The sequence below is a fragment of the Colletotrichum navitas genome, assembly GCF_030913465.1.
Source record: "Colletotrichum navitas strain CBS 125086 chromosome Unknown LY79scaffold_80, whole genome shotgun sequence".
Taxonomy (NCBI): Eukaryota; Fungi; Ascomycota; class Sordariomycetes; order Glomerellales; family Glomerellaceae; genus Colletotrichum; species Colletotrichum navitas.
In genome coordinates, this window is record NW_026850626.1 from 66,162 (window position 1) to 90,195 (window position 24,034).

Below are 24,034 nucleotides of genomic sequence, written 5' to 3' on the forward strand. Positions count from 1 at the left end.
ACCTAGGTACCTGGTTAATTGCGGGACTGCCTACCTAGGCACGAAAAGAAAAGTCCGTGGACGCGTCACGCGTCTCAAAAGCTGTTGAATAGTTGCAGTCAGGCTACCCATATCTGTCATCTTCCGCCTCGGCACCACATGGCCAATCTATCAATATCTGAGCCGACACATACTCCAGCTCGCGACACGACATGCCAAGTCATGGTAAGGGCACCCTCGACCTGGTTTCCAGAAGCCGCTCGCCAAGGGGACGGGAACAACCAAAGACACAGCGTGAACATCAACCTGAGCTTGAATAAATATATCCGCGACATCCCTTTCAGTTTCCTAGGCCATGACGAGTCCATATCCCCCATTTCTTTTTTTGTCAACTCGTCGACTCATCCCTCTCGCTTCAATCCACATGTAACGGTGCACGCTTGACACTAGGCACAACCCAACAGTGAGTCGATTGTTCATGATTCATCCAATGCGACATGGCAAGGCTCTCTTGGCTCTGTCCAGGGGCTCACCTACAGCTCATCAGTCTCATGACGGCCAGAATCATAATCTCCTCCTGCTCCTCCCCTGTTCTTGCGCTCTGCCAACGCTTTATTGACGGCCTTGAGGTTGTTGAAGTCGGGACCGTCTTCGCCCAGGCCCCAGGCAAAAACTCCGCCGAGGCTCTGATCATCAACGAGGGCGGGAAACTTGCGAAGTATGGCATCGGGGGTGTCGTATGTCCAAAATCGTTTCTCGGCCCTATCAAGGTAGTAGTAGCCACCGCCCTTCTCGTCATACCGACCCTCGTTTTGGGATCTGTTGAACGAGGCTTTTACGTAGTCCGGAATGGTGTCGTTCCAGCTGAAGCCGCCTGTCTGGCCCAGATCTCCGCCGGTTACAGGATCCTCCATCAGTGGCATGGGGCACCCAAGCTCTTGTCCTTCCGGACAATCAGTCGTGTTAAACCACTTGGTGTAGAAGGCAAAGCCAAGGTTAATCTTGTCGGCCGGAACGCCCCTGGCCATGTAGTTGTTGACGGCTATTCTTGATAACTCCAAGCCCGTGTGATGCTTCGCGACGGTGTCTCGGCGGTTCATCATGTCATATGTCATAACATTGACGAAGTCAAGGCTGCGCATGATGCGGGGGACCGTCTCGTTGGTAAAGGCAATCATGTCTCGCTCAAGCCCTGGCGTCGCGGCGGAGATAAGCTTGCCGTCAGGGAGCTGCTTGCGGACCTCCTCCAGCAGCAGGGGGTAGGCGTCAATCTCCCACTTCTTTTCTTCGTTGGTAACAATCTTATAATCCTCGCCGTTGCCACTGGGCCTCTTGTCAGCGATTTGCCTTTTCGCAAGGAGGTTTTCCGGTTTGTCAAGGCTTACCCAGGGTACTCCCAGTCCATATCGATACCTGCGATACGTCAGCGGCATGCCCTTTCCATTTTGTTTAGGCGTTGGTCAACGTGATCCTACCGTCAGCGCCGGTAGCCCTGACCATATCGGCGACATTTTGGGCCCACTTCTGGCGCGACTCCGGGGTGCGGGCGGCCGTATCGAAGCCCTTGGTATCACCCCAGCCGCCGATGGCAACCATGACCTTGGTGCCGGGCATGAACTGGGTGCGGACCTTGTCAACGGTGGTGAAGAGGGGCCACTCGGAGACGTCCTGATTGAAGATGTCCGAGTTCATAAAGGCCAGCTCTACATGGGTGATATGAGCCACGAGCTCCTTGGAGGGGACGTCGGGGTGCTGTCTGCGGTGTGTCAGTGAGGGAGTAAATGATAGGGAATGAATGGCGAGGACACGGGATGGTGTCGATGCCAAGACAGCGAAGTCATACCCAGTTAGGTACATGACGCATTTGAGACCGGCTCCCGACTCCTGGCTAGAGTCGTTGGCGGAAGCCATGGTGGCGGACTGCAAAAGGGTTAGCAGACCGCCCCAGGCCACGGAAAGCAGCTTCATGATGTGCCGACGTTGTGGACGGGAGACAAGGGGAGGGAAAGCTCCGAGAGTCTGAGTGCATGCGAGAAGAGTGATAGCGCAGAGAGCTAGAGACCAGCCATAGACGATAGAGGGCGAAGGAGAACAAAGGAGGTGACTTGGACGGAAAGGCGATGGAACGGCGAAACGGCGAGACAATGGGAGAGGAAAGCGTGTGGTTGGTTGAATGAATCACGTTGCATCCCCTCAGATGCTGTCCGTGTCGTGCTTAGGTCGGTATCTAATTACCGGTAGGTAGTATGGGACAGTCAATCAGTCCCAGCTTCCTCTTTGCGCCAGGGATCTTCTCGGTGCAGGAACCCCGCTATGTTGTGGCGCGAGCTTCCCTCTCAGCAGTGTTGGTGCGGCCTTGGTACCGTAACTGACCTGTAATGCGACGTCGGACAGCCCGGTCAGTATTACGAGCGGGCACCAAAAGGGAAGCTATTGGTGTAGCGGGCGGGACGACCCCGCACCAATTAACCTTAAGATGATTCCTCCGGACCTGCCTTCTTTCTACCGGTAGTACTAGTAGGTACGATGTAGGTAGGCAGGCACGTTGGTACGTACTTGGTATCGATCCTCCCGGTCCTTCCTTTGAGTCTTTTGGAATTACCGATCCATGCCTACCTAGGCAGGCAGCTAGTACCTACCTACCTGCCTGCCTTAGGTATTTATGAAGATGCGATACGTATCTCTTGTCCTAGGTAGTTTACAAATGGTGCTGGACCGATAGGAAGATTCTCTAAAGATGAGATGCATGAAGGACAAGCGGGAGGGTGGGAAGAGGCGGGGGGGTTAGGAAGTCCTCAAATCGCCCGGGCGTCAACGAAACATTGTGTGTTACTTGGTTGCGCTTGCGCCTTCTTATTAGACGGCGGCGGAAGCAGGCAGGGCAGAGCAGGGCAGAGCAGGGCATCGGCACAAGGTAAGATGTAAGTAGGCAGACGATGGATGAGACGCTTCGGTTTTCTGCCCATCGGTCGTAAAAAAGGGTGCCGTGTTTGCATCTTCCAAAACGTCTGAACCAGGCCATCCCTGGGTTTGCTTCGAATTCTCACCCGGCACGCCGTCACGGGTACCTACCTGAGTACCTGAGTATGAGTCCTGAATATGAGTACCTGGCTAGATCCTAGGTACCCTTCGTTGGATACCTTGCACGTCACATAGCTACGCCGATTGGTGAGAGCTCGGGTGGGGCGTCCACACCTCGGTGAGCCGCTCACCTCAAAAATTTCCTCAATCGCCGGCTTCCCAATGGCTTTGGTCAGTTTCTGCCCTGTTGCTTCTTTGGAAATCTACCTCGTCCAGATTCGATTCCTACCCCCTTGGACGTGGCCCTTCTCCCGGCATTTCAATATACCAATATTCCTTAGCCTTCCATTTGAGGAGTCGCAGCAACCATGTTCGAAAACCTTTGCACCCTGCCCCTGTCCGCCGAGGTCTTCACCCAGGTTCTCCATCCCACCGAGCCGCTATTGACCGTTGGCTTGTCTACCGGCCACGTCGAAACCTTCCGCCTTCCCCCTCCCGTACAAGACTCCCCCGATTCTTCGGCTGATCCCGATACGAGCATCGCGTCCAACGGCCGGGGAACCATTGACAGCATTTGGCGTACGAGACGGCACAAGGGAAGCTGCAGAGCCTTGGCCTACAACCATGATGGATCTGGTCAGTAGTCTTGCGACGGACAAAACCACCAAGCCAGCGGCGCCGTGAGCCACAGCTAACCAAAAGGACTCGTCAGCCCTCTACTCTGCCGGCACCGATGGCTTGATCAAGCATTTCTCCCCCGAGACTGGCAGGGTTATCTCCAAGGCCGCCATCCCCTCCTCGAACAAGCAGATCGACGCCCCGACCCTCATGCACGTCCTGAACCCCCAGAGCCTCCTTGTAGCCTGCGACTCGGGCGCCGTGCACATCTTTGACCTACGAGACGGCGTCCCCTCGGCCAAGCCCGCGCAAACCCACTTCCCTCACTCCGACTACGTCTCTGCCATCGTTCCCCTCCCGCCCTCCGCCGAGAGCACTTCTGGCTTTTCCAAGCAATGGGTCTCCACTGGCGGCACCACCCTCGCCGTCACCGATGTGAGGAGAGGCGTTCTTGTCCGGTCTGACGACCAAGAGGACGAGCTGCTGTCCGCCTGTTACGTTCCCGGTCTCGGCCCCAAGCACAACCGCAACAATGGAATCGTCGCCGTCGGATCCGGCTCCGGAGTCGTCACTATTTGGGACAGGGGTGCATGGGATGATCAACAGGAGCGCATCATCGTCGACGGCGGCAAGGGAGGCGGCGAAAGTCTAGATACCATGGCCCTTGTGCCTCAGGAGCTGGGCCTGGGCAAGAAGCTGGTGGTTGGGCTTGGCGACGGCAGCCTGCGCGTCGTCGACTTGGTCACCAGAGAGGTTGACAAGTCACTGAATCTCCGACACGACGAAGTTGAGGGCGTCATCTCTGTCATGTTTGACTCGCAGAACCGCCTGATCACGGCTGGTGGCAAGACGGTTAAGGTATGGGAAGAGCTGTCGGAGCTCCAAGGGGACGCCGAAGATAGCGACAGCGACGACGACGACGACGACGATAGCGACAGCGACGGCGACGGCGGTGATAAACCTACCGTTAAGCGCCGGGCGAAAGATAGCGACAGCGACGACGATGAAGACGATAGTGACAGCGACGATGGTGGGAAAAGGCGGAGCAAGCGTCAGAACACGGGGGCTGCCGCGAAACTTGGCCCCATGGGTGCTCACGGCATCCTTGGGTTTGACGGTCTGGACTAAGTAGATGTACATAATTAGTGATACCCTGCAGGGCCACCTGAAGAAAAGGTGACCACGGCCAATTGAACCGATCCGACCTTTGAACCTTCGTTGGTGGTTTACTCTAGCTGCCTACAGAAGGCGTCTTATTCACAGACTGCGGCCAGTGTAAAGCCTCAGCTCCATGCGCCTGCGCAGTCACAAAGGAGAATGCTTTGACCACCTATATAGGTAGAAAGCTGCAGATAGGAGGTCATGGTCGATGAAACCGCCCACCCCATCCGCCCACTTCCTGTCCGTGTTGGCTGACTGCCGAGCCTCTGCCACCGGGCCCGAGATCTTTACAGCAGGGCGGTCGGGACCCCGCCCCCGCCGATGACAAACTACTGACAGCGTTGGCCTATCATCCGCAGCGCCCTTTTACAGTTCCCTTCTCTATCTTGTTTCATTCTTTCTTCTTCATCTCTCTCTCCCTCTCCCTCTCCCTCTCCCTCTCTCTCTCTCTCTCTCTCTCCGGTACAATTATTCGAGAAACAATTGCTAACAGGTTGCCCGTCATGAACACTATCCCCCCCTTCGTCTTTGGCATCACGACGCCAAAGGTCTTCTTCGGACCGGGCACGGTCAACGAGTTGAGTGGCGAGCTTCAATCCCGAGGCCTCTCCAAGCCTCTCATCATCTGTTCGCCGTCCCGTGTCTCTCTGGCCCACAGAATCCGGGACAACTTGAGCAAGGCAGGATTCTCAGATATAGAGATCCTTGACACGGCCAAGGTCCACAATCCCAGCGACATCATCGGGCCCGCCGTGAACCGCGCCAAGGACCGAGATGTGCTCGTTTCGGTCGGAGGCGGCAGCGCAGTCGGCCTTGGCAAGGCGATCGCGCTTCGTACGGGAATGCCGCAGGTGGCCATCCCGACGACGTATTCCGGTTCCGAGATGACACCTATCATCGGCGAGACCAAAGACGGTAAGAAGACGTCGACGACGGACCCCAAGATCTTGCCCAAGGTGGTCATTTACGACGTCGACTTGACCATGGACCTGCCCGTCAAAGTCAGTGCCCCGAGCGGCATCAACGCTATGGCGCATTCGTGTAAGTCTGTCTACGGCGTTCGGAGGGGGGGGGGGGGGGGGGGCGGGTAAGCAGCCTGAACGTGGCTAACTAACTATGAGCTCAGTCGAAGCGTTGTATTCGCGACAGGCCAGCCCGCTGACGGACCACTTTGCTCTGGAGTCCATCAAGGCGCTGTCCAGCGCCTTGCCCGTCATCGTCACCAACCCGGCGTCAGTCGAGGCGCGCACGTCGGCCCTCTACGGCGCCTTTCTAGCTGGCATGATGGCAACGGCGACCGGCATCGCGTTGCAGCATAAGCTGGCTCACGCGGCGGGCGGCTCGCTGAACCTCCCCCACGCCGAGACGCACTCCATTCTGCTCCCCCATAGCATCGCCTATAACGCGCAGTGCTTCTCCGAGGATATCATGACGAGGCTATCCTCCGCCCTTGTGCAAAGCACCGGAAGCTCGGCCGAAGGCATCGTGGCCGGCCTTAATGAGCTACTCCGGCTCCTGGATATACCAAGCGGACTCAAGGATCTCGGGATGAAAGAAACGGACATTGATCGCGTCACAGACGTTGCTTCAGACACGCCTTACTGGAACCCTCGTCCCCTCGAAAAGCCCAAAATCCGTGAAACCGTTCGAAGGGCGTGGGCTGGGGAGCGAGCGAGGGCCGACCTGTAATTGGAATTTCGCATGTTTCTTCTACCTTTCTCTCTCTTTCTCTCTCTCTCTCTCTTTCTCTCTTTCTCTTTCTCTCTCTCTGTTTATAGAATCTACACTCCGGGCCTCGAATAGTCAAGGTTTCTCACTCGCTTCCACGTCTCCCGCACGACTCTCTCCTGTGCCTGGCGTGCTGTCTCAGTATCGGTTGCTGCTGCGGGCCTGGGATTGGTCAGCTGTGTGTGTCTGTGTACGATGCGGGCTGCTTCAGTCACTCGACGTACCGGATGGCAAGATAGAGTCTGCCGCCCAGCTTCGCCTCTGGGATGATGCTCGTGTCTTCGGGCGGGTTCGCTACCGTCACCAGACCTCCGGCCTCCTCGAGGATGGCGAATCCTGCGGCGACGTCCCTGCAAGAACTGCTGTTAGCGCCCGACCTCCCACCTCTCTCGAAGGACGAGGTTCGCTCACCACTCCCAGCACCCGCCTTCCCACCAGATATCGAACGATCCCATTGCTGTGTACGCCAGATCCAGAGTCGCACTATCATCCGTCAACATGTGTTGTGCCCAAAGGCGGATGGTGTCAACCACGACTCACCTTCCCAGGCTCCTCATGCCGTGCACCATGCCGCCCTTTCCGCCTCTCCCTCCGCGCTCGGCTGCCATGTTCATGAAACTCTCGACCTTTCGGTGCATGTTGCCGTCCGGCGTGTCCCGGCGATCCTTTCCCCACTCGCACGAGAAGACACATCCGCTGGGCGCGTTGGCCGGCAGCGGGCTTGGAACGAGGGGCAGCCTCTGCGTCTCGTTCATCCAGGCGCCGTGGCCTTTGCACGCGGAGAAGGTCTGGTTCAAGAAGGGCGCATTGATGACGCCGATGACGGGCTTCCCTTTGACGGCGAAGCCGATAGAGACGCAGAACATGGGGAAGAGGTGGGTGAAGTTGACGGTGCCGTCGAGAGGGTCGACGATCCACGTCGGGCTGTCGTCGACGAGGTATTCGCGGGATGCGCCGGCCGAGTAGGTCTCTTCGCCGAGGAAGCTGACAGCGTGTCAGAAGTGCAACTGGAGACAAAAGGCGTATGCATCGGGGCCGGCGGCCAGGATAAGTCGGGACCTACTTGTGGCTGGGGTACTTGTTTGCGACGGATGTGCGAATGAAAGCTTCAACCTCTGCAATCGCGAATCAAGCTCGTCAGCATGCCATGTCCAACACTCTCTCGGCGCATCGGATTCCCCGTGTACAGACCTGTGTCCGTCTTGGTCACCAGGTCGACCGAGTTGTCCTTCTCTGTGAAGGCCTGCTGTCCCCCTCCGGTTCCCCATCTCGACTTGGCCGCCGTCATGAGCAGGTTGCCGGCCTCTTTACCCAATTGGACGGCAAAGTCGTAGATTTCGCGGAGCTCGGTGTCGCTGATTTCCGCCATCGTGGGGGTTTTCTTGCAACGACTTATCTCTTGGGAGGATAAAAACGGGGGCCAAAGGAGGTGAGAATGGGAGAGAGTCAGTGAACCGAAGAGTCAGAAAGGAGAGGGAATAATAGCGAGAGGAGTGTAACGGCACAAACATGAACGAACCTGTCAATCCGTTGTCGGGCCGGGTTCAGTTTGGTTTGTCAGAAACCCTTGACTGGGCCGCCGCCAACCGAAAGATGGCGGGCGCGGAAGCACTGCGGATGACGTCCGGTCTCCCATCAGCGGGGAGTCTCCGCATGGGCTCCCTGCTCTCAGGAGCCTGAGGGGTGACCCCTAAAGTCCCTAAAGACAAGGGTGGGCCCAGCGCATCACCCAAAGGTTCCTCGGTACCTGAAGCCTGTGGAAATCCGCAGGAGCTTGAGGGCCGGACATCTGAGTGAGTGTTTGAATGAGTATTTGGATGAGTGAGTGAGTTGCTGGCGCTCGACTCCCGAGCTGCAGAGCTCTAGATTCGAGACATCTAACGGATTCAAGAGCGCTGGCCCGGCGGGAAGACCATCTCAAGTTTGTTTCCTGCAGCTTGCGCCAACTCTCAACTCGTCACTTATCAGGCGTCTTCGTTACTCATGGAAGGAGAACTCGGCCTATCGATTATGGTGTAAAGAGTCGCTCATGAACCGCGATTCACTCATGGTTTCCAATATTCTCTTCGTAACATCCTGGTAACCAACATCCTCATAAGGGGAGAATGCAGACTATACAAGTGCTGTCTGAGCAACACGGTGGCGGCTGCTTGTGGGTTGTGCGTTTACAGGTATGTACATGCTGCTGTCAAGTTCGCGCCGAGATGCATCAAGAACATTGGGGGCAAGGAAGGACGTAGAGGTTTGAACAAAATCCATGGCTCATCAGGAGAAAGAAAAGATGTTTACATTATACAGTCGCCGTTGCAACTCATGGTCGCCATCCACGCAAACCGGTGCTGGGTGCTCATAGTGACGCCGTTACCGTCGCCTTCGACGGCCCATCTACTCTTAGCTTCATATCTCTTACGAACTTGGCCCAAGCTACAGCTCCTCTGCTCGCCAGCTCCTCGGGGACATCATGGTCCTCATCAGACATCCTCCTGTTGAAAAGCTCGAAGCTGACCCAGCCCTCGAAACCAAGACCTTGGAAAATCGCGGCGCTAATCTCCCGGATGGGGAGATAGGCTCCTCTGGAGTACTCGCCGTAAAACAAGCGGCAGTTCCTTGACCACGACATGCGTGGTGGCTGCTCAGGGCTGTAGAAGGGGTGCGTTTCGCAGATGGGTTCGGCGAGGCGCTCTGCGTCGACGACTTGCACGTACACAATCTTGGAGACGTCGACGGTCGAGAGCAGTCGCTGGATAGACTCTTTGACGGCTTGCTCGCCATCAGGGGCCATCCCAGAAGCCGATTCGGGGTCGCCAAAGATGCGAGCGGCGATGTGGAACGTGTCGAGGCAAATGCCAAAGTTGGGACGGTCAACCCGTTGTACAATCTCCCAGGAGCGTTCCCAGGTGTCGGCTCTCGTTCCCCAACTGAGAGACTCGTACGAGAAACGGATGGGAGGCTCGGAGGCGGCGCCTATGTCCGCCACCTTGGCAAGGTCGGCAACGTGAAGATCAAGATCATCGGAAACCTGGTCTGCCGGCGAGAAGTTGCTCGGGATCTGGATCACGTCTGTGCCGAGGACGTGGGCGAGTTGGATCCAAACACGCAATTCCTCGACGCGGCGTGCATGTTGTTGACGGTCGACGAGTCCTTCGAAATTCATAAAAGGCTGGAGGCAGACGATCTCGATGTTGCGGGCGTCGCACATGCTCTTGACAATGCCGGCTGCGGCGAGTTGGTTTTCGAGCAGAGCAGCACCGCCGGGCAGCTGCTCGGCCACATCCATCAAGTCCTCGTGCCAGAGCTCGATGCCCTGGTAGCCATACTTGGCTGCCATGTCCATCTTGTGTTCAAAGCTGTGGCCAGCCCAGCATCGGCCGAGCGACATGGTGGTGATGGCTAAACGAGAAGGCATATTGGATGAGATGTGACGTTTAGCGACGGAGGAAGATGTCGAGGATATCAAACGCGCGCGCGAGAACTGCAAGTAGTAGAAGGGGCGACGGACGGCTAGTATGGTATCATGAGACGGAGGAAGATTGGTTGGGATAGAAGAGGGACTGAGTGAAGTATTCCGAATTCAAAAAGGGCGGCGGGCGTTTACTCGTATACGTCTGGCGTCGGCAAACTGGGAAGACATGCAACATCACCCACAAAGACCATGCCGGACCCATACAGCCAACGGGTTTGAAGACAGCCTGCCCACTGGTATCATATGCTATCATCCTAACACCGGGTTACACTGGGCCCTCGAGAGAGAGGGGGAGGGGGAGGGAGCAAAGCATTCACCCGCCACCTATCCACCTCATCGGTGTTAGATGTTCTGCGACCACGTTGATCTGAGGGGTTCTAGGACGCAGCCGAAGGTAGCCGGGCATAGTCTGGACGACGCTCTTCCGCATGCCTGCCTACAGTACAAGTGTGGTTGATCGTTGTTGGCTTAGCGGCTGGTGACGTTAAACTTACAAGTAACCACCGGGTCGTTCGGCTTGCCTTAGGGAAAACACTTCTCCCACGGAGGGGGGGGGGGGATAAATAATCTCCAGGCTTGGCCCGTTGGGTGGGTTGGTGTGTGTGCGGGATTACCCCAAGTACGACGAACAAGGGGGGGTTGTTTTCCTGCGTGCGTGCGTCTTTCTGTATGTACTGTACGGATACTCTGTACTATACCTGACCCCGCCCACTATTCCAATGTCCATCCGGCACTTGGCAAATCAACGGCTTGCTGTGCTGTGCTGGAGAGTGCTTTGCCGGAGCGCACTTGGAGTGAGTGTGTGCTGCCAGTCATTGATGGGAAGAGACCTGATGCCGCGGCTTCGATGCCAATTCCGATCAGGTGCCCCGTTCTACCGTAAGAACAAATAAACGCAATACCATTGGGCGCCGAGGGACACCGGTTGGCAGTCGGAGACGAGAAAACGATTGTGAGACGGAGAGAGACCGGAGAAAAGAACACGATCAAATCAAACGCGAGCGCGAATAACAAAAAGTGGCTCTGCCGAGGACGTTTTCCCCGTTTTCTATTATTACTAGCAATTATCCACCCGCTTTTGGGGTCCTCAAGACTTACATTTTGTTCCTCCGTTTTTCCAAATATTACATTTCATTACCTGCTGCATCTCCCGCCGGGACGCACGCCATATCATCTTCCTCGTCGTTCCCCTGACTATATCCATCCATCATCTTCGCTCCGTATAGAACTTGGCCCAGATACCACCCCTTTGGAGCAACCGACCAACCGATCAGCAAAGGAAAGGAAACAAAACTCACAGGCAAACTGTTTGTTCGATACGGCCTCCCCAACACGCATAACCCGCCATGGCCAGTGCAGGAGTTCCCGTCGAGCAGGTGGACGAGTCCATTGCCGCCAAGATTGAGCAGCTTGACCGCCACGGATATCTGTTCGGCCAGAAAATCACACACTCCCTGTCGCCACTTCTGCACAGCACCATTTATGAGGGCATTGGCCTCAAGTGGGAGCAGATGAGGCTCGACTCGGCGGACCTGCAGCTGTTCCTGGAACTCATCAAGCACCCCAAGTTCTACGGCAGCTCCGTGACCATGCCCAACAAGGTGGCCATCATCCCGCACCTCGACGAGCTGACGGACGAGTGCCGCGATGTCGGCGCGTGCAACACCCTCTTCATCAGAGAACGCGACGGTAAGCGGATATACTGCGGCACCAACACGGACGTCGTCGGCGTGCGCGAGTCGTTTGTCCAGAACGTCGCCGACCCCGACGCCGTCTACCACGACAAGCCGGCCCTGGTCATCGGCGGCGGCGGCGCCGCGCGCAGCGCCGTCTACGCGTTGCGCAAGTGGATGAAGGCCACGGACATCTACCTCGTCAACCGCGACAAGGGCGAGGTCGACGCCGTCATCGCCGAGTGCTCGGCCCGGGGGTACGGAGACAGCATCTACCACGTCTCCACCGTCGAGGAAGCCCGGCAGCTCGAGGCTCCCGGCGCCGTTGTGTCGTGTGTGCCCGACTTCCCGCCCAAGACGCCCGAAGAGATTGTCGCGCGCGACATCATCGTCGAGTTCTTGAACAAGGACCGCAAGGGCGCCATCTTGGAAATGTGCTACAACCCCACGCCCTACACTGCCATCGCCGGCCTGGCAGAAGAAGCTGGCTGGCAGCTCATCTTGGGCACCGAGGCCATGATCTACCAAGGACTAGAACAGGTGAGTGAACAGAGCCGCAAGGGCTGCCCGGCTTTCCGTTGCGTATCATCAGGCTTATATATCCCACCCCTCTCCCCCGCAGGACCGTTACTGGACCGGTAGAGAGGTCGATCAGTTGCCTGTGCAACAAGTGAAGGAAGCGATAGCCGCGAAGCTGTCGCAACACTCGAAACTCTAGATTCAATGACCTGTACATGACTCGCATAGCTACATCATAAGCGCCTGCCTTTGGTTTTCTTCTTTTCTGAACAATGCATCGCTGAACAGCCTCTCCGCCGATCAAATGTATGGTAGGCTGGCTTGCAACTCTTTCAATCCAAACCAGTGAGATGCGGTGCACATCATGTCCCTGTGGCTCCATGTCACGATGTCATCGGGTTAGAGTGAAGTGTAATCAAAGTATCAATGCAACAGCTAGCGAGTCTCGGCCGAGTTTGGCTTTCTGCCAACCACAAATGTAAAACGGACTTGGGCCGCTACCTACTGCATAGATAGATACCCGTTCATCTTAAAACAAAATGACAGCATCTAATCTGGGCCGTTATTGTGCACTGCGAACAACGAATGTGGTTGTAGAGTGTGCCATAAGGTAGTACACATATCATATCTAAATCACCTTCGCATACATTAGGCATTTGTAGTTCCTTACGTTCGCCTTGTTACTCATCGTCTCTCCCTCAATGGTCTTGTTTCACTTCTTCCAGGTACACTGTGGACGGAGAACCAACTCTTTTAATCATTTTATGGTCTACCAACTCCTCTATGGATGCAGCGTGGTGCCCACTCAACAAATGCATCAGGGAACGGGATGGGCACATGCGAAATCTTCAATATCTCAGTCGTGATCGGTGGAGGAGCTAACCAAATACTTTGTGTCCCTGCCCAGGTGGCTGATTTTACCTTGCAATAATGTTTACGCAGGTTTAAGTATTTTGTATTCGACGAGGCACGGCACAGAAGAGCCTCCTTGTATCCTAGATGACAGGCTCCGGGGAATTGGTCCCTTGTCTCTACATAATGCTCACGGAATACCACCTCGCTTCAGGTGTCTCATAACGTGGCCACACGCCTCCTGCATGCCATCATGGCATTCAGATTTGGTCATCATACCTCCAAACTGCCTGCATCTAGTTTCATCAAGAACTCTCAGCGCGTTCCCTTTACGCGAGACTCTCTCCTCTGCCCGCTCTCAAACCCACAACCTTCCATGAGAAGCCTGAAGGGGTCCGTAGAGACATCAGCAGTGTTTGGGAGGCTCGCTGCCCTGGCGTGCCAGGCCAACACGCAGCTGACACTAATTATGCAGCACTTCGGCTCGCCCTTGAAGCCATTCATTCCCACCCGTCTATCTTTCTTTCATTATTAATAACCGTCTCCATTTTAACAGTTATTGCCCCACTCTCTGGTGCTGTCGGCTTGTGCCCTTGCTTTGCCGTGTTTGGTTATCACTTGAGGAATCGGTTTAGGGTGAACGAATGTGTTTTCCCAAAGACTGTATCTTGGAATATCCACTCCACTGATTCTACCCTTTTATATGCCCTTCAACCGCATTAGTAATCCATAAGCCCGTTCGTCAAGCGCTATCCTTCCTCTCTACCTGGTTTATCTCTGCATCTTCGGACTTCTCTCTGATTCCATCCTCGGAGTCATTTCTGAAGTTGGCCACATCCGCCAACTCGTTCATAATGATCTTGTTTGCTTTCCTCACCGGCTTGATCTCGAACAAGCGGTCCATCCTCTCCAAAGGCACAGACTTCGTCTCAGGCACGAGGAAGAAGACGAAGATGGCCGAGCAAATCATGAGGGAGGCGAAGAAGAAGTAGACCCCGTAGTCCCAGGCATTGAACATCTGCGGGGTGAAACGCGAGATGAGGAAGTTCCAGAGCCAGTTGTTGGCGGCTGCGCTTGCTTGTCCGAGCGATCTGGAATTGCATTAGCGATCAGAAGCCGCCATATCGTTTAATGATTTCCAACGTACCTCGTGTTTTGGTCGAACATCTCTGAGTTGATGACCCAAGGAGTACCGTTCCATCTGGATTCAGCATTAGTACAAATTTCAAACCAAATACATGCTCCATTTTCATCTGGTTGAGGGGCTGTCATACGAAGGGGTGTAGAATCTGGAGAATATGTTAGCCTACTTTGTTTTCATATCTCTCCAGGATAGCCAGTGACTTACATTGTCCAGAGGTAGAAGAAGGCCATGGCAGAGATGCCGCCGCTAGAGAGACCGCCGCCTGTGTTTGCCGAAGGCGGGTTAAGGGCGAGGTAGCCGCCAATGTACCACATGCAAAGGGAACCGCCAATGGCGCCGATCAATAGGAGGTTGCGGCGACCGAGATGGTCGATAAGCCAGAGAAGCCAGACAAACGTGACGACAGTCTTGACAACGCCAAAGATACCGGTCGTCAGGAAGCCGGTGTTGGTGCCGGTAATGCCGATGCTCTTGAAGACCGTTGGGCTGTAGTAGTTGATGGCGTTGATACTGTTGTTGGTTGCCAGGTTAGCGGGCATGGAGGAGGAGAGAGGCGTCCAGAGACACCGTCACGAAAGGGACCGGTAAGCTTACCCAGAGCCGTTTTGCCACAAGAAGAGCATGCCACCGAGGAAGAAGCGCCACTGAACCTTGCGGTTCTTGAGAGACGCGAAAGGCTTCCAGAAACCAACGCCAACTTCAGTGCGGTATTGCTCAAACTCGGCATCAACGTAGTTCATCTCCTCGATGATGTACTGGTCATCGGGGGATAGGTTTCTGCAGAGGGTTGCAAGAGTCAGTTTTCGCCGTCACTTTACGGGATTGCGGCCCCCGACGCCAAAAGACGTTTCACACGTACCTCATCCAGCAAAGTGCCTTCAGCCCCTCCTCTCGCCTGTCTTTGATAAAGAGCCAACGAGGTGACTCGGGGATGAAGAAGGCCCCGATGAGCAAGAGGCCGGCGGGAATCAGCTGCACAGCGAACGGAATAAGCCACTGGGAGTGGCTGGGCGCCATGGTCGAATCGACGCCATAGTTGATCCAGAAGCCGACGAGGCCGCCAATCTGCCATCCCAACTCGTAGATTCCGACAAGACGTCCACGGACCGCTGGGGGCGAAAGCTCGGAGATGTAGATGGGCGTCATGTTGGAGCAGCCGCCCACACCGATACCGGCAAGAACTCTCCCAGCAAGGATGAGACCAAGGCCTCGCTCACGGTTGGCGCCCAGCATCATGCCGGCGCCCAGCAGGAAGACTGTGGTGAATATCATCAAGCTCTTCTTGCGGCCGAGGAAGTAGCTGCTGACGTAGGCGAATAAACTTCCGAAGAAGGCGCCGGCCTGGTAGACAGAGACAATATTGGACTTCAGAAGAGCCAAACCCTCCTTGCTGTAGGTTGAGAACTGGAATTCATCTGTGAAGGACTTGAGCGCGAGGGTGGTTCCGATAAAGGCGGAGTCGTAACCAATGGTGCAACTGGCAAAGGATGCGATGATGGCGCAGAAGTAGACGCGCCAGTTGTACACCGCCTTGGGCGTAGGGCGGTCCTCTACAAGTGCGAGGAGAGCCATTGTGATGGCGATGACAGCCGTCACTGCTGTTCTGGACGGGCGAGGTTCTTCGTGTCGAGCGTGTAACAGGCAGTCTGAACTACGAACTCTGAGCTCCGAACTCCAAGGCAGTGAGGAGGTTGAGGTATAGTCTAAGGGAGGGAAGAAGGGAATGACCGAAGTCTGACAGTCCAGGGTTGCCTTTGTTATATGGACGGGGGGTCAGGGCTCACTCCAGTCAGCCTTGAACAATTCGATACCAAACAAACCGACAGACTGTCGGCGTATCAATGCGTCTGGGGTAAAGTCTGGGGTCTGGATGCGGAGTATGGCCAACCCACGCCGAACATAGGGGAAGGGATGAACGGATGAGATCTGGGGTCTCTCCGCAGCGTCGACTCTGGGGTGAACGCTTCTCCCCTAGGCCAAACTGGCCGTTCTGCGTCGCCTCCGAATCGGAGCAAATTCTGCAAACTTCGACTGACTCGCCTCCATAACGCGTGGAGCTGTGCCGACAGGTTGTTCTCCGCACCGCCTGACAGTCACTTATCTCGTTCCGGCTAGATCCATTTTCTCAGAACCTGGTGATCTGGAGAACCCCCGTCCAGACAAGGGTCTTGTGGTTGAATATTTATCCTTCTAGCGCTTGTGTCCACGCTATTGGCATTCGACTGTCTCACGTGGCACGTGGAAGTTGGTGGCTTTGCCCCGACTCCATGCATCCCAACGAAAGGAAATGACGGTAACGTGTGAAGGATCCAGTTCCCCAGCTTTCCCTGTTTATCGGTCAGTCAACGTGGGGGACAGGCGTGCTTGGCCCTCGGAGATGATTCTGAAAGAGAACAGGGGCCAATTCTTGGACGCTGGAAAGACTGGGATTGAGCATACCCGGTCAACGCCAACTGGGACACACAATACACCGCCCTTCGAAACTTCCTCTATCCTATATCAAGACAAGCGTTGAGCGGCACTAACCAGGGCAGGAGGAAGGATCGGAAAGAAATCGAAAGGAGAGGGGAAAAGAGCAATCTCTACTTTGTAGACTGACTGATGCTATGAAGCCGAACTGAATGCTCTCATCCATAATACGAGGGAAGTATATGAGTAATCATCTGCTTAGACTAAGCAATAGCATGTGAATACTGGCGATACAATGGCCTGCATGGGCCTCGTCATCGGGACCCAAACTGCAAGTAGAGATCCTCCTTGACGGAATGATGATATTCGTTCATTGGACAGTTGCACATGCACGCCCGCACATTGCGCAATTGCAGCATCGGCCGGGCAGGTTCCCCCAACAGACCCAGAGTTGGGTGCCAGTGTGGGGGAAAGAGGGCTTGGCTGAGACAACATGCTTTCTTATGTTGGATGTTGTTCCTGATGATTGTAATTCCGACACCAAGTCATCGTCCTCTTGGCTGCCGGAGCCGGCTCCCAAATCTCGAAAGGTTCTTCATTTTCTTCGTCTCGGCAAAGCAGTATGCATCAGGGGTGGGGGTCTAGACAAAATGGCCTTACATATACCGTACACTGTCCTTGGCATGAATGATGGATGTAACAGCAAGAGTGTTTGGTCGATATTGGTTCGCTATAAATGGGTATCAAGCTAGATGGCACCCTGATGCTAATGATATTTCCAGTGTACGGGGATTGATGTTCGTTTCTCAACCAAGGTCATAATACATTATGTTTCTCACATGCCGCCGTATTCTCCTCGGAGCATATCTGTCATGTCTGATCCTGGGGCGAAGCCGAGGTTGGCCATAAACTGCGGATCCGCCTCCATGGTATCTGTGCAGTCGATGGAAGCGAGTTCGTCCATGATGGCGTCGTAGTCGACGCCCTGAGACTCTTGTCCCATCAGGTAGGGAGCTTGAGTGGATGGCATATGCCCCACGAACCCTGACGGGAACGTATCAAGCTGGCTCCCGGGGGTAAAGGGCATCGTTCTTGCTGTTGAAGGGCTGACAGAAGAGGCTGTCTGTGAGAAACCACCGCCGTTGGAGTGGTAGGAGTCCGGATTCATTGGAAACGGATAATGGGCATTTGGGCGAGAAGAAGAAGAAGAAGCCTGCTGCGAAAACGGCAGAACCGCCGAGTCGATGCGAGTTGGCGTCCGATTGCTCGGCTCCGTATCCATGGGAGAATATGCCACATTTGCCGTCCGGTCTTGCCAGACGGACATGAGGTCTGCCATTAGTGAGTCCCATCTGCTTTTGTCATTGCCCCGGAGCGCCTGAACGCAACTCTTGGCGTTTGCGATGCTTATGTAGGTGACAAGGAGCGGCGAGACGCCAGCTGCGCCAAAGTGAGATATTGAGCTCTCGAGAACCTCCATCAGGCTCCATATGAGAGAGACACGAGCATCGGCCATTAGAGTCAAAGTGGCACTAAGGAAGGTAGCCTGTATCAGAAATGCCGAGGGCAGTATGGGTATTGTCGAGGCTCCGAAGACTACGGAGTTGCAGAATGAGAAACGAGGGTCAAGCGTCTGAACAAGGTCCGCGGCGCCGACCTTGGGGCCTGCAGCTCCCGATTCGACGCTCTGGTTCAGGATGCGGAAGAACTGGTAAAGCTGGTTGAAGGAACTTAATGACTGTGCGCTCTGGCCGGTGCCCGCGGGATTCTCGGACGGGGATACAGATCCAAATCCAGCCCTGGGAACCCACGGGGCCCATTCCTCGAATCCAGTTTCTTCCGCCGGCTTCTCCTTCATATCGCTTGCCCTCATGTGAGGTGCCTGGCCGAGTCTCAGGGATACTATGGTATCGAGCATTAAACAGGCTTTCAACACACGATCCAGAGCATTCGAATAGGATTCTTGTATCGACGATGCCGGCTGCCCAGAAATCGAGTCGCGGTGCCTATCCCGTGCCTGGCCATCGGTCAAAGCCATGGCGCCCCTGACGGCCAAGCCTATGAGCAGAGAGGCAGCTCCCGCACTGTCCTGGCCCAACTTGACCAGAGACAATACAAGCAAAGCCTTGACATGGCCTAGTGCCATCTCGGCTTCGACTGGTATCAGGCTGCGCGCAGCTGTCAGTATCAAGCTGGGCCGATCCAGGGCCTCGGACCGCCCCGAGTCGTGCAACGAGGTCGAGTTCTGGAAAGCGCCGACAGCGAGGGCACTCCAGAGTTCTGCATGTGCCGCGCTAGTGCTTGCGTCCTCCGGGTCGATGTCGAGGCCGTCTGGAGGATAGGAAGCTGCAGCGTTGTCGAGTGCTTCCTTGGAATTTAGTATCGGAAGCCAGCTATGGGTATAAGAGAAGTAGACGTCGAGCAATCGAGGAAAGTTTCGGGGTAACTTGAATCTCCGCCGGGACGTCGACCCGTGGCGCTGCCTAGAACTAGGGTCTGTCAGAGCAGCTTCTTGTTTTTGGTCGGCGGTAGTGGCCGGTTGCGGGGAGGTGTCGGTGCAGTCTCGGGGAGTTTCGCCGTTGGGTTTGCAGCGGGGGTCGGGTTCGGCTTCCGAATCGTCGCCGGAGGTGTCCTGGCGGGGGCTTGCGCCGTCTTTGCCGGACAGAAGTCGGTCAATGTCTCTGCGGACTCGACATCTCCTCCACCTCTTGTGAAGTCGATTCCCGTCGTCGCTGTCCTTGTCCAACAAAAGAGACTGGCCACTGTCGCCTTCTTGGGCCAGCAGAGCAGCCAGTCTGTCCTCTGTTTCGGGAAGTTGGTCGAACAGCCAGACAAGGGCAAGCTCCAGGGTCCGAATCAGACCGGTCTGGACGCCGCGCTTCTTGGGGGCGACATTATAGGTGCACTGGCGCGACAGTGTTACGCAGGAGAAGCACTGGGGCTGGACACCGTCGCATTTCTCTCGGGCGCTGTATATTCAGTCAGCGACTGTCTGTCGGCAAAGATATTGGCCAAGCATGGCCAAAGAAAGAAAGCAAGGCGGGAATGGTTTGTTCATGGATGCTTGCCTTCTACATTGGTCGCAGGCTCGAGAGACGCGCTGTCGTTTCGGGACAGCAGGGGCCTTGGCGGCGGTGTCGGCGGAGGCAGCGACAGTTTTGTCGGCGTCGTGAGCCTTCCTCTTGGGGGGCATACTTGTTGGATGCCTCGAGCGGCAGAGCGGCTCCAATAGCTCACGCCGCTGGGAACTGCATGAGGGCGCGTCGTGTGCAAAGGGGCGGGCGAAGACGTCGATGAAGGGACGGTGGTTGAAGCGGGTGGCCGGGCAGGGGGAAGAGGCGACGGAGAAGCGAAGGCGGAAGCGGAGGTGCAGGGAGTCGGAGGAGGGGAGGGGGCGAGAGATCGGAGGCGAGAGACAAGGTATTGAATGATTGGCAATGAATGGCAGCGCAGCGTTGCGCAAAACGGAAGAAGCGAAGCAGCGTCGACGATGTTGATTGACGTAGTTGGATCTTCAGGGCTTCTCGTGTGCGCGCGCAAACCCTTTCTCGCGCGATGTCTGTCTGGTCGGTCTGGCTATCCGACTCTCCGCCTCTCTCGGTCTCTCTCTCTCTCTCTCTCTTTCTTCTCTCTGTGATCGGTATGGAGGTGGGGAAATCATGGGGTAACCAGCGCCTCATCACGGTCGGGCAGACAGACGGCCACGACGTCGCCTTTGCCGGATGCCTCAGCAGAATCCGATGAGGGACAAAGGCCAGGCGGGCTGGTCACCTGGCATTGCAGTGGCATTAATTGGCGGTTCGACGACGAGCAGTGCACGACGGACTCTGGGTGCGGGGTGTTAGTGCGGTACCTTCGACCTCCTTGTCATGTGGGGCAGGGGCTAGGGTATGTTACCACCATAACCTACCTGTCCTAGGCGGGACCCACCAACTGGACGTGGGGACGCTTCCCCAGGTGCCCAAGTCACCTACTAATGCGAGATTTGGAGGGTAAACGTTCACCAGAGTACCTATCCGGCCCAGGTATCTCGGTACCTTGGTGAGTGTGTACTAGCGTTGGCGTACGAAGTACCTACCTACCTACTACGTGTGAGCGAGAGAGGGATAGAGGGGCATCTTCCCCCCGCCCCAAATGCTGATACTGTGGAACGACTTTGACTTTCCTCCCACCTGCCAGTTCTGCTCTGCTCTGCCATCCCATCCCGCCCCGATAGGTGGGCTGGACCGCGCGATCCGGGCTTGACCAGTCGGACTCCGTTGACTGGCTAACAGCCTCTTTTCTTCCAGAGAGCCCGCGAGAGAGAAAAAGAGAGAGAGAGAGGCGAGAAAAGGAGAAAGAGCTGGGACCTTGTCATCTGTCTTCCACGAAGCACGGACTGGGCGACAAAACACTCCACCGCCACCATCATCACACACGCACACCCTCTCAGCTCAGCACTAGCGTATGCGCAGTTATCCTGGCCTTCATCTCCAACCCGCCTGCGACTGTCAGAAGCCAGGCTGAGGGATAGAGGGACACAAAGAGAGAAAGAAAGGCAGGGAGAGAGAGAGAGCGCGGCGCCATGGCCACAGCTGGAGTGAAGCGCTCGTTTGTGGACATGGCCATGAACGATGATGGCCAAGACGAGGATCGCCACGGCCATCACCACCGCCGCTCACTCCAGCTCGAGGACTCTACAAACCTTGTCCGCGTCGACGCTCGCAATACCCATCCTGCCCCCTCCAGTCAGCCCCAGAGCCCGAGGACCAACAGCAGCAGGCACTCGATGGCTGCTTGTTCGAGGCCGGCGACCCCGGTGACGAGGCCGGCAACCCCAATCACATATCTGCCTGCCGAGGTGCCCCCCTTCCCTGCCGATGCCTCCATTGTCCTTGCCGGCATCCGTGGCGCCGGAAAGTCGACACTCGCCATCATTGCCTCAACCGCCATGGACCGCCGCGCTGTCGACTGCGAGAAGGCCTTCCAGCAGGTCACCGGCCTAACCAGTTTCGCCTACAAAAGAGCTCATGGATCTGCCGAGTGCCACCGCCGCCAGACAGACGTGCTTCGAGACTTGCTCGACCAAAGTTCCAAGAACACCCTGATCGTCTGTAGTTGGATGGAGCGCGGCGTGCAGACCCTCTTGCGCAACTTCTGCCGTACCCATCCAGTCGTACACGTAGTGCGGGATGTCAAGGCTATCCAGGAACATTTAAAGATCGACGACGAAGACAAAGCAAGGAACCTGCTGGCAGCGAGTAGTACCATTTTCCGCACATGCAGCAACCTCGAGTTCTTCAACGTTTCCGAGACCGCCGGCCCCTGGGTAGACACCGAAGCCGCGAGGATCGAGGCCCAGGCCGGCGGCCAGAAACCCCCGGCCCCCTACTTGACCCTGAAGCGTGCAGAGAGGCACTTCTTGAAGTTCCTCAGCCTCATCATGCCCAGGGGCTCTATCCCCTTCATCGAGTCTGCCTTCCCGCTGGCCTCCATACCCACCGAGGACCGACGCTTCACATACGCCACCTCGGTTTCTCTTTCCAGCCTTCTGAACAATGAGCTTGCCATTGAGGAGCTTGAGACCGGCGCCGATGCCATCGAAATCGTCGTCGACTGTATCGCCGGCGCCGCCTCACTCGACTCCGAAAGGGCCGCGGACATTGCGAGGACCATTGGCTCCATAAGGAGGAGCACCGTCATCCCTCTGATATACCACGTCGTCCTTCCTGGTTCTTCAGAGTCGCTTTGCATGGACTACATCCTGCACGGCCTGCGACTGTCCCCCGAGTACCTGACTGTCGATCTCCGGCTGACAGACTATCAGCTGTCGCATATAATCTCGATGAAGAGGCGCTCCAAGGTCATCGGCCATCTGGCGCCCGCTGCCGATTCCCCTTCTTGGGGAGACCCGTTCTGGACGTCGCATTACCACCGGGCCTGCCGCTTGGGGTGCGACCTGGTCCGGCTCGTCAAGCCTGTAACCTCGGTCAAGGACAACTTCGACGTCAACCACCTCAAGGCCCTTGTGGATGCCTCGACCGGGCACAAGGTACCCCTCATCGCCTACAACTCCGGCCCGCGCGGAAGGCACTCGGCTGTCATGAATCAAATTCTGACCAGCGTGGTGCCCGAGGTCATGGCATCAACATACAACCCCAATCAACCATGTTTGACGGCGGCCCAAGCTACTCAGGCGCTCCACAACTCGTTCCTCTTCGACCCCATGAAGATATACGTCTTCGGCGCCCACGTCTCCTACAGTCTTTCGCCGGCCATGCACAACGCCGCCCTCAAGGCTTGTGGTATCCCTCACCTCTACCGACCGTTCTCGACCCCTTCGCTCAACGGGCTCCGAGAGCTCATCGAGGATCCCTACTTCGCAGGCGCCAGTGTCGGCTTGCCCTTCAAGGTGGAAATCATCACCCTCACGCACTCCCTCAGCCGGCACGCCCAGGCCATCGGCGCCGTCAACACCCTCGTGCCTGTTCGCCGGTTGAACCCCGACGGAACCATCCCGGAAGACGAGAAGCTGTTCAACTGCAGGAACCGTGCTGGACCGGTGAGGGCTTTGTACGGGGAGAACACGGATTGGATTGGCATCCGCGCCTGTCTGAGAAGAGGACTTTCCCCTGCGAACGCCGTCCGACCGACAAGCTGCGGCCTCATCATCGGCGCCGGCGGCATGGCCCGCGCTGCGACTTACAGCATGCTGCAGCTCGGCGTCAAGAACATTGTGGTCTACAACCGGACGACGGTAAACGCGGAGAAGATGGTCAGCCACTTCACGCGCCTCCTGAAACGGCACGACCTGCCGCTCCTCAGCGCATCTTCGGACGTGGAGACGAGATTCCATATTATCCGGTCACTGGAAGAGCCGTGGCCTGAGGACTTCAGGCTGCCGACCATGATCGTCTCCTGCATCCCGACCCATAGCATAGGCGACGCTCCGGCGCCCAACTTCGTGGCCCCTCAGGCTTGGCTCGGCAGCCCGACCGGCGGCTGTCTCGTCGAGTTGGCCTACAAGACGCTTGACACGCCGATCCTAAACCAGGCGCGGCAGGTATCACATAGGGGCTGGGTAACGATGGACGGATTGGACCTGCTGCCCGAACAGGGCTTTGCTCAGTTCGAGCTCTTTACCGGAAGACGAGCACCACGCAGGCTGATGCGCGGCGAGGTTTTCCACGCTTATCTGAACGGACAAGACCGCTCTGCGCTGGCAGAACTACAGCCGCGACTGAACAACATTGTCGAGCAGGAGCCATGATCTCTGCAGTTGGCGCGGCGGGGGGGGGGCGGGATTTTGACGAAGAAAGACCATGATGAGAGCAGCCTGTTTCTGCTGCTAGGCTTGATACCCTACAGGACACACGACTAATAAGATACGACTAATAAATGAGTAAAAACTATTCACGATTTCCATGGCCTGCTTGCCCAGGACACCTCCGAGTGTAGATGGACAATGACGCATTGCTACTGATACTG

General features: G+C 56.3%; 9 protein-coding genes across 9 annotated transcripts; 4 read left to right on the plus strand and 5 right to left on the minus strand.

Annotated features, from left to right (window-relative positions):
* Position 1: 1 nt before the first annotated feature.
* Positions 2 to 2,295, minus strand: LY79DRAFT_566794 (family 18 glycosyl hydrolase). Its single transcript, XM_060558853.1, has 5 exons — positions 1,823 to 2,295; positions 1,455 to 1,735; positions 1,365 to 1,392; positions 517 to 1,302; positions 2 to 425 (listed from the first exon to the last, which is right to left on the minus strand). Exons 1-5 carry the CDS (start codon positions 1,945 to 1,947, stop codon positions 395 to 397), a joined length of 1,251 nt encoding a protein of 416 aa, XP_060409665.1. The 5' UTR covers positions 1,948 to 2,295; the 3' UTR covers positions 2 to 394.
* A 617-nt stretch (positions 2,296 to 2,912) lies between these two features.
* LY79DRAFT_566799 (WD repeat domain-containing protein jip5) lies at positions 2,913 to 4,824 on the plus strand. Its single transcript, XM_060558854.1, has 2 exons — positions 2,913 to 3,636; positions 3,713 to 4,824. The coding sequence occupies exons 1-2, from the start codon at positions 3,369 to 3,371 to the stop codon at positions 4,744 to 4,746; spliced, it is 1,302 nt and encodes a 433-aa protein (XP_060409666.1). The 5' UTR covers positions 2,913 to 3,368; the 3' UTR covers positions 4,747 to 4,824.
* Positions 4,825 to 5,042: 218 nt separating this feature from the next.
* On the plus strand, positions 5,043 to 6,595 carry LY79DRAFT_640233 (iron-containing alcohol dehydrogenase). The gene is made up of 2 exons (XM_060562333.1): positions 5,043 to 5,820; positions 5,906 to 6,595. Exons 1-2 carry the CDS (start codon positions 5,283 to 5,285, stop codon positions 6,466 to 6,468), a joined length of 1,101 nt encoding a protein of 366 aa, XP_060409667.1. The 5' UTR covers positions 5,043 to 5,282; the 3' UTR covers positions 6,469 to 6,595.
* On the minus strand, positions 6,515 to 8,365 carry LY79DRAFT_389556 (inositol monophosphatase). The gene is made up of 6 exons (XM_060552928.1): positions 7,699 to 8,365; positions 7,571 to 7,622; positions 7,048 to 7,491; positions 6,919 to 6,990; positions 6,732 to 6,857; positions 6,515 to 6,669 (listed from the first exon to the last, which is right to left on the minus strand). The coding sequence occupies exons 1-6, from the start codon at positions 7,874 to 7,876 to the stop codon at positions 6,561 to 6,563; spliced, it is 981 nt and encodes a 326-aa protein (XP_060409668.1). The 5' UTR covers positions 7,877 to 8,365; the 3' UTR covers positions 6,515 to 6,560.
* A 489-nt stretch (positions 8,366 to 8,854) lies between these two features.
* On the minus strand, positions 8,855 to 9,913 carry LY79DRAFT_593500 (xylose isomerase-like TIM barrel; the record flags this gene model as incomplete). Its single annotated transcript, XM_060561565.1, has 1 exon — positions 8,855 to 9,913. The coding sequence occupies one exon, from the start codon at positions 9,911 to 9,913 to the stop codon at positions 8,855 to 8,857; it is 1,059 nt and encodes a 352-aa protein (XP_060409669.1).
* A 1,177-nt stretch (positions 9,914 to 11,090) lies between these two features.
* LY79DRAFT_389565 (shikimate dehydrogenase substrate binding domain-containing protein) lies at positions 11,091 to 12,708 on the plus strand. The gene is made up of 2 exons (XM_060552929.1): positions 11,091 to 12,183; positions 12,266 to 12,708. Exons 1-2 carry the CDS (start codon positions 11,317 to 11,319, stop codon positions 12,359 to 12,361), a joined length of 963 nt encoding a protein of 320 aa, XP_060409670.1. The 5' UTR covers positions 11,091 to 11,316; the 3' UTR covers positions 12,362 to 12,708.
* Positions 12,709 to 13,500: 792 nt separating this feature from the next.
* Positions 13,501 to 16,205, minus strand: LY79DRAFT_389687 (general substrate transporter). The gene is made up of 6 exons (XM_060552930.1): positions 15,018 to 16,205; positions 14,753 to 14,935; positions 14,363 to 14,668; positions 14,289 to 14,303; positions 14,162 to 14,215; positions 13,501 to 14,105 (listed from the first exon to the last, which is right to left on the minus strand). The coding sequence occupies exons 1-6, from the start codon at positions 15,728 to 15,730 to the stop codon at positions 13,757 to 13,759; spliced, it is 1,620 nt and encodes a 539-aa protein (XP_060409671.1). The 5' UTR covers positions 15,731 to 16,205; the 3' UTR covers positions 13,501 to 13,756.
* Positions 16,206 to 17,360: 1,155 nt separating this feature from the next.
* Positions 17,361 to 19,992, minus strand: LY79DRAFT_389690 (uncharacterized protein). The gene is made up of 2 exons (XM_060552931.1): positions 19,636 to 19,992; positions 17,361 to 19,536 (listed from the first exon to the last, which is right to left on the minus strand). Exons 1-2 carry the CDS (start codon positions 19,758 to 19,760, stop codon positions 17,403 to 17,405), a joined length of 2,259 nt encoding a protein of 752 aa, XP_060409672.1. The 5' UTR covers positions 19,761 to 19,992; the 3' UTR covers positions 17,361 to 17,402.
* Positions 19,993 to 20,658: 666 nt separating this feature from the next.
* LY79DRAFT_566819 (shikimate dehydrogenase substrate binding domain-containing protein) lies at positions 20,659 to 23,839 on the plus strand. Its single transcript, XM_060558856.1, has one exon. The coding sequence runs from the start codon at positions 21,132 to 21,134 to the stop codon at positions 23,814 to 23,816; it is 2,685 nt and encodes an 894-aa protein (XP_060409673.1). The 5' UTR covers positions 20,659 to 21,131; the 3' UTR covers positions 23,817 to 23,839.
* Positions 23,840 to 24,034: the final 195 nt, after the last annotated feature.

Coding starts and splice junctions, on each gene's coding strand:
- LY79DRAFT_566794 (XM_060558853.1), bottom strand. CDS start 1,947: ATGAAGCTGCTTTCCGTGGCCTGGGGCGGTCTGCTAACCCTTTTGCAG. Junction 1,736..1,822: donor TGCGTCATGTACCTAACTGG/GTATGACTTCGC, acceptor GACACACCGCAG/ACAGCACCCCGACGTCCCCT. Junction 1,393..1,454: donor CAGGGCTACCGGCGCTGACG/GTAGGATCACGT, acceptor GACGTATCGCAG/GTATCGATATGGACTGGGAG.
- LY79DRAFT_566799 (XM_060558854.1), top strand. CDS start 3,369: ATGTTCGAAAACCTTTGCACCCTGCCCCTGTCCGCCGAGGTCTTCACC. Junction 3,637..3,712: donor CTACAACCATGATGGATCTG/GTCAGTAGTCTT, acceptor AGGACTCGTCAG/CCCTCTACTCTGCCGGCACC.
- LY79DRAFT_640233 (XM_060562333.1), top strand. CDS start 5,283: ATGAACACTATCCCCCCCTTCGTCTTTGGCATCACGACGCCAAAGGTC. Junction 5,821..5,905: donor CAACGCTATGGCGCATTCGT/GTAAGTCTGTCT, acceptor CTATGAGCTCAG/TCGAAGCGTTGTATTCGCGA.
- LY79DRAFT_389556 (XM_060552928.1), bottom strand. CDS start 7,876: ATGGCGGAAATCAGCGACACCGAGCTCCGCGAAATCTACGACTTTGCC. Junction 7,623..7,698: donor GGTGACCAAGACGGACACAG/GTCTGTACACGG, acceptor TCGCGATTGCAG/AGGTTGAAGCTTTCATTCGC. Junction 7,492..7,570: donor AACAAGTACCCCAGCCACAA/GTAGGTCCCGAC, acceptor ACACGCTGTCAG/CTTCCTCGGCGAAGAGACCT.
- LY79DRAFT_389565 (XM_060552929.1), top strand. CDS start 11,317: ATGGCCAGTGCAGGAGTTCCCGTCGAGCAGGTGGACGAGTCCATTGCC. Junction 12,184..12,265: donor TCTACCAAGGACTAGAACAG/GTGAGTGAACAG, acceptor TCTCCCCCGCAG/GACCGTTACTGGACCGGTAG.
- LY79DRAFT_389687 (XM_060552930.1), bottom strand. CDS start 15,730: ATGGCTCTCCTCGCACTTGTAGAGGACCGCCCTACGCCCAAGGCGGTG. Junction 14,936..15,017: donor AAGGCACTTTGCTGGATGAG/GTACGTGTGAAA, acceptor AACCCTCTGCAG/AAACCTATCCCCCGATGACC. Junction 14,106..14,161: donor ATGTTCGACCAAAACACGAG/GTACGTTGGAAA, acceptor ATGCAATTCCAG/ATCGCTCGGACAAGCAAGCG.
- LY79DRAFT_389690 (XM_060552931.1), bottom strand. CDS start 19,760: ATGCCCCCCAAGAGGAAGGCTCACGACGCCGACAAAACTGTCGCTGCC. Junction 19,537..19,635: donor GCCTGCGACCAATGTAGAAG/GCAAGCATCCAT, acceptor CTGAATATACAG/CGCCCGAGAGAAATGCGACG.
- LY79DRAFT_566819 (XM_060558856.1), top strand. CDS start 21,132: ATGGCCACAGCTGGAGTGAAGCGCTCGTTTGTGGACATGGCCATGAAC.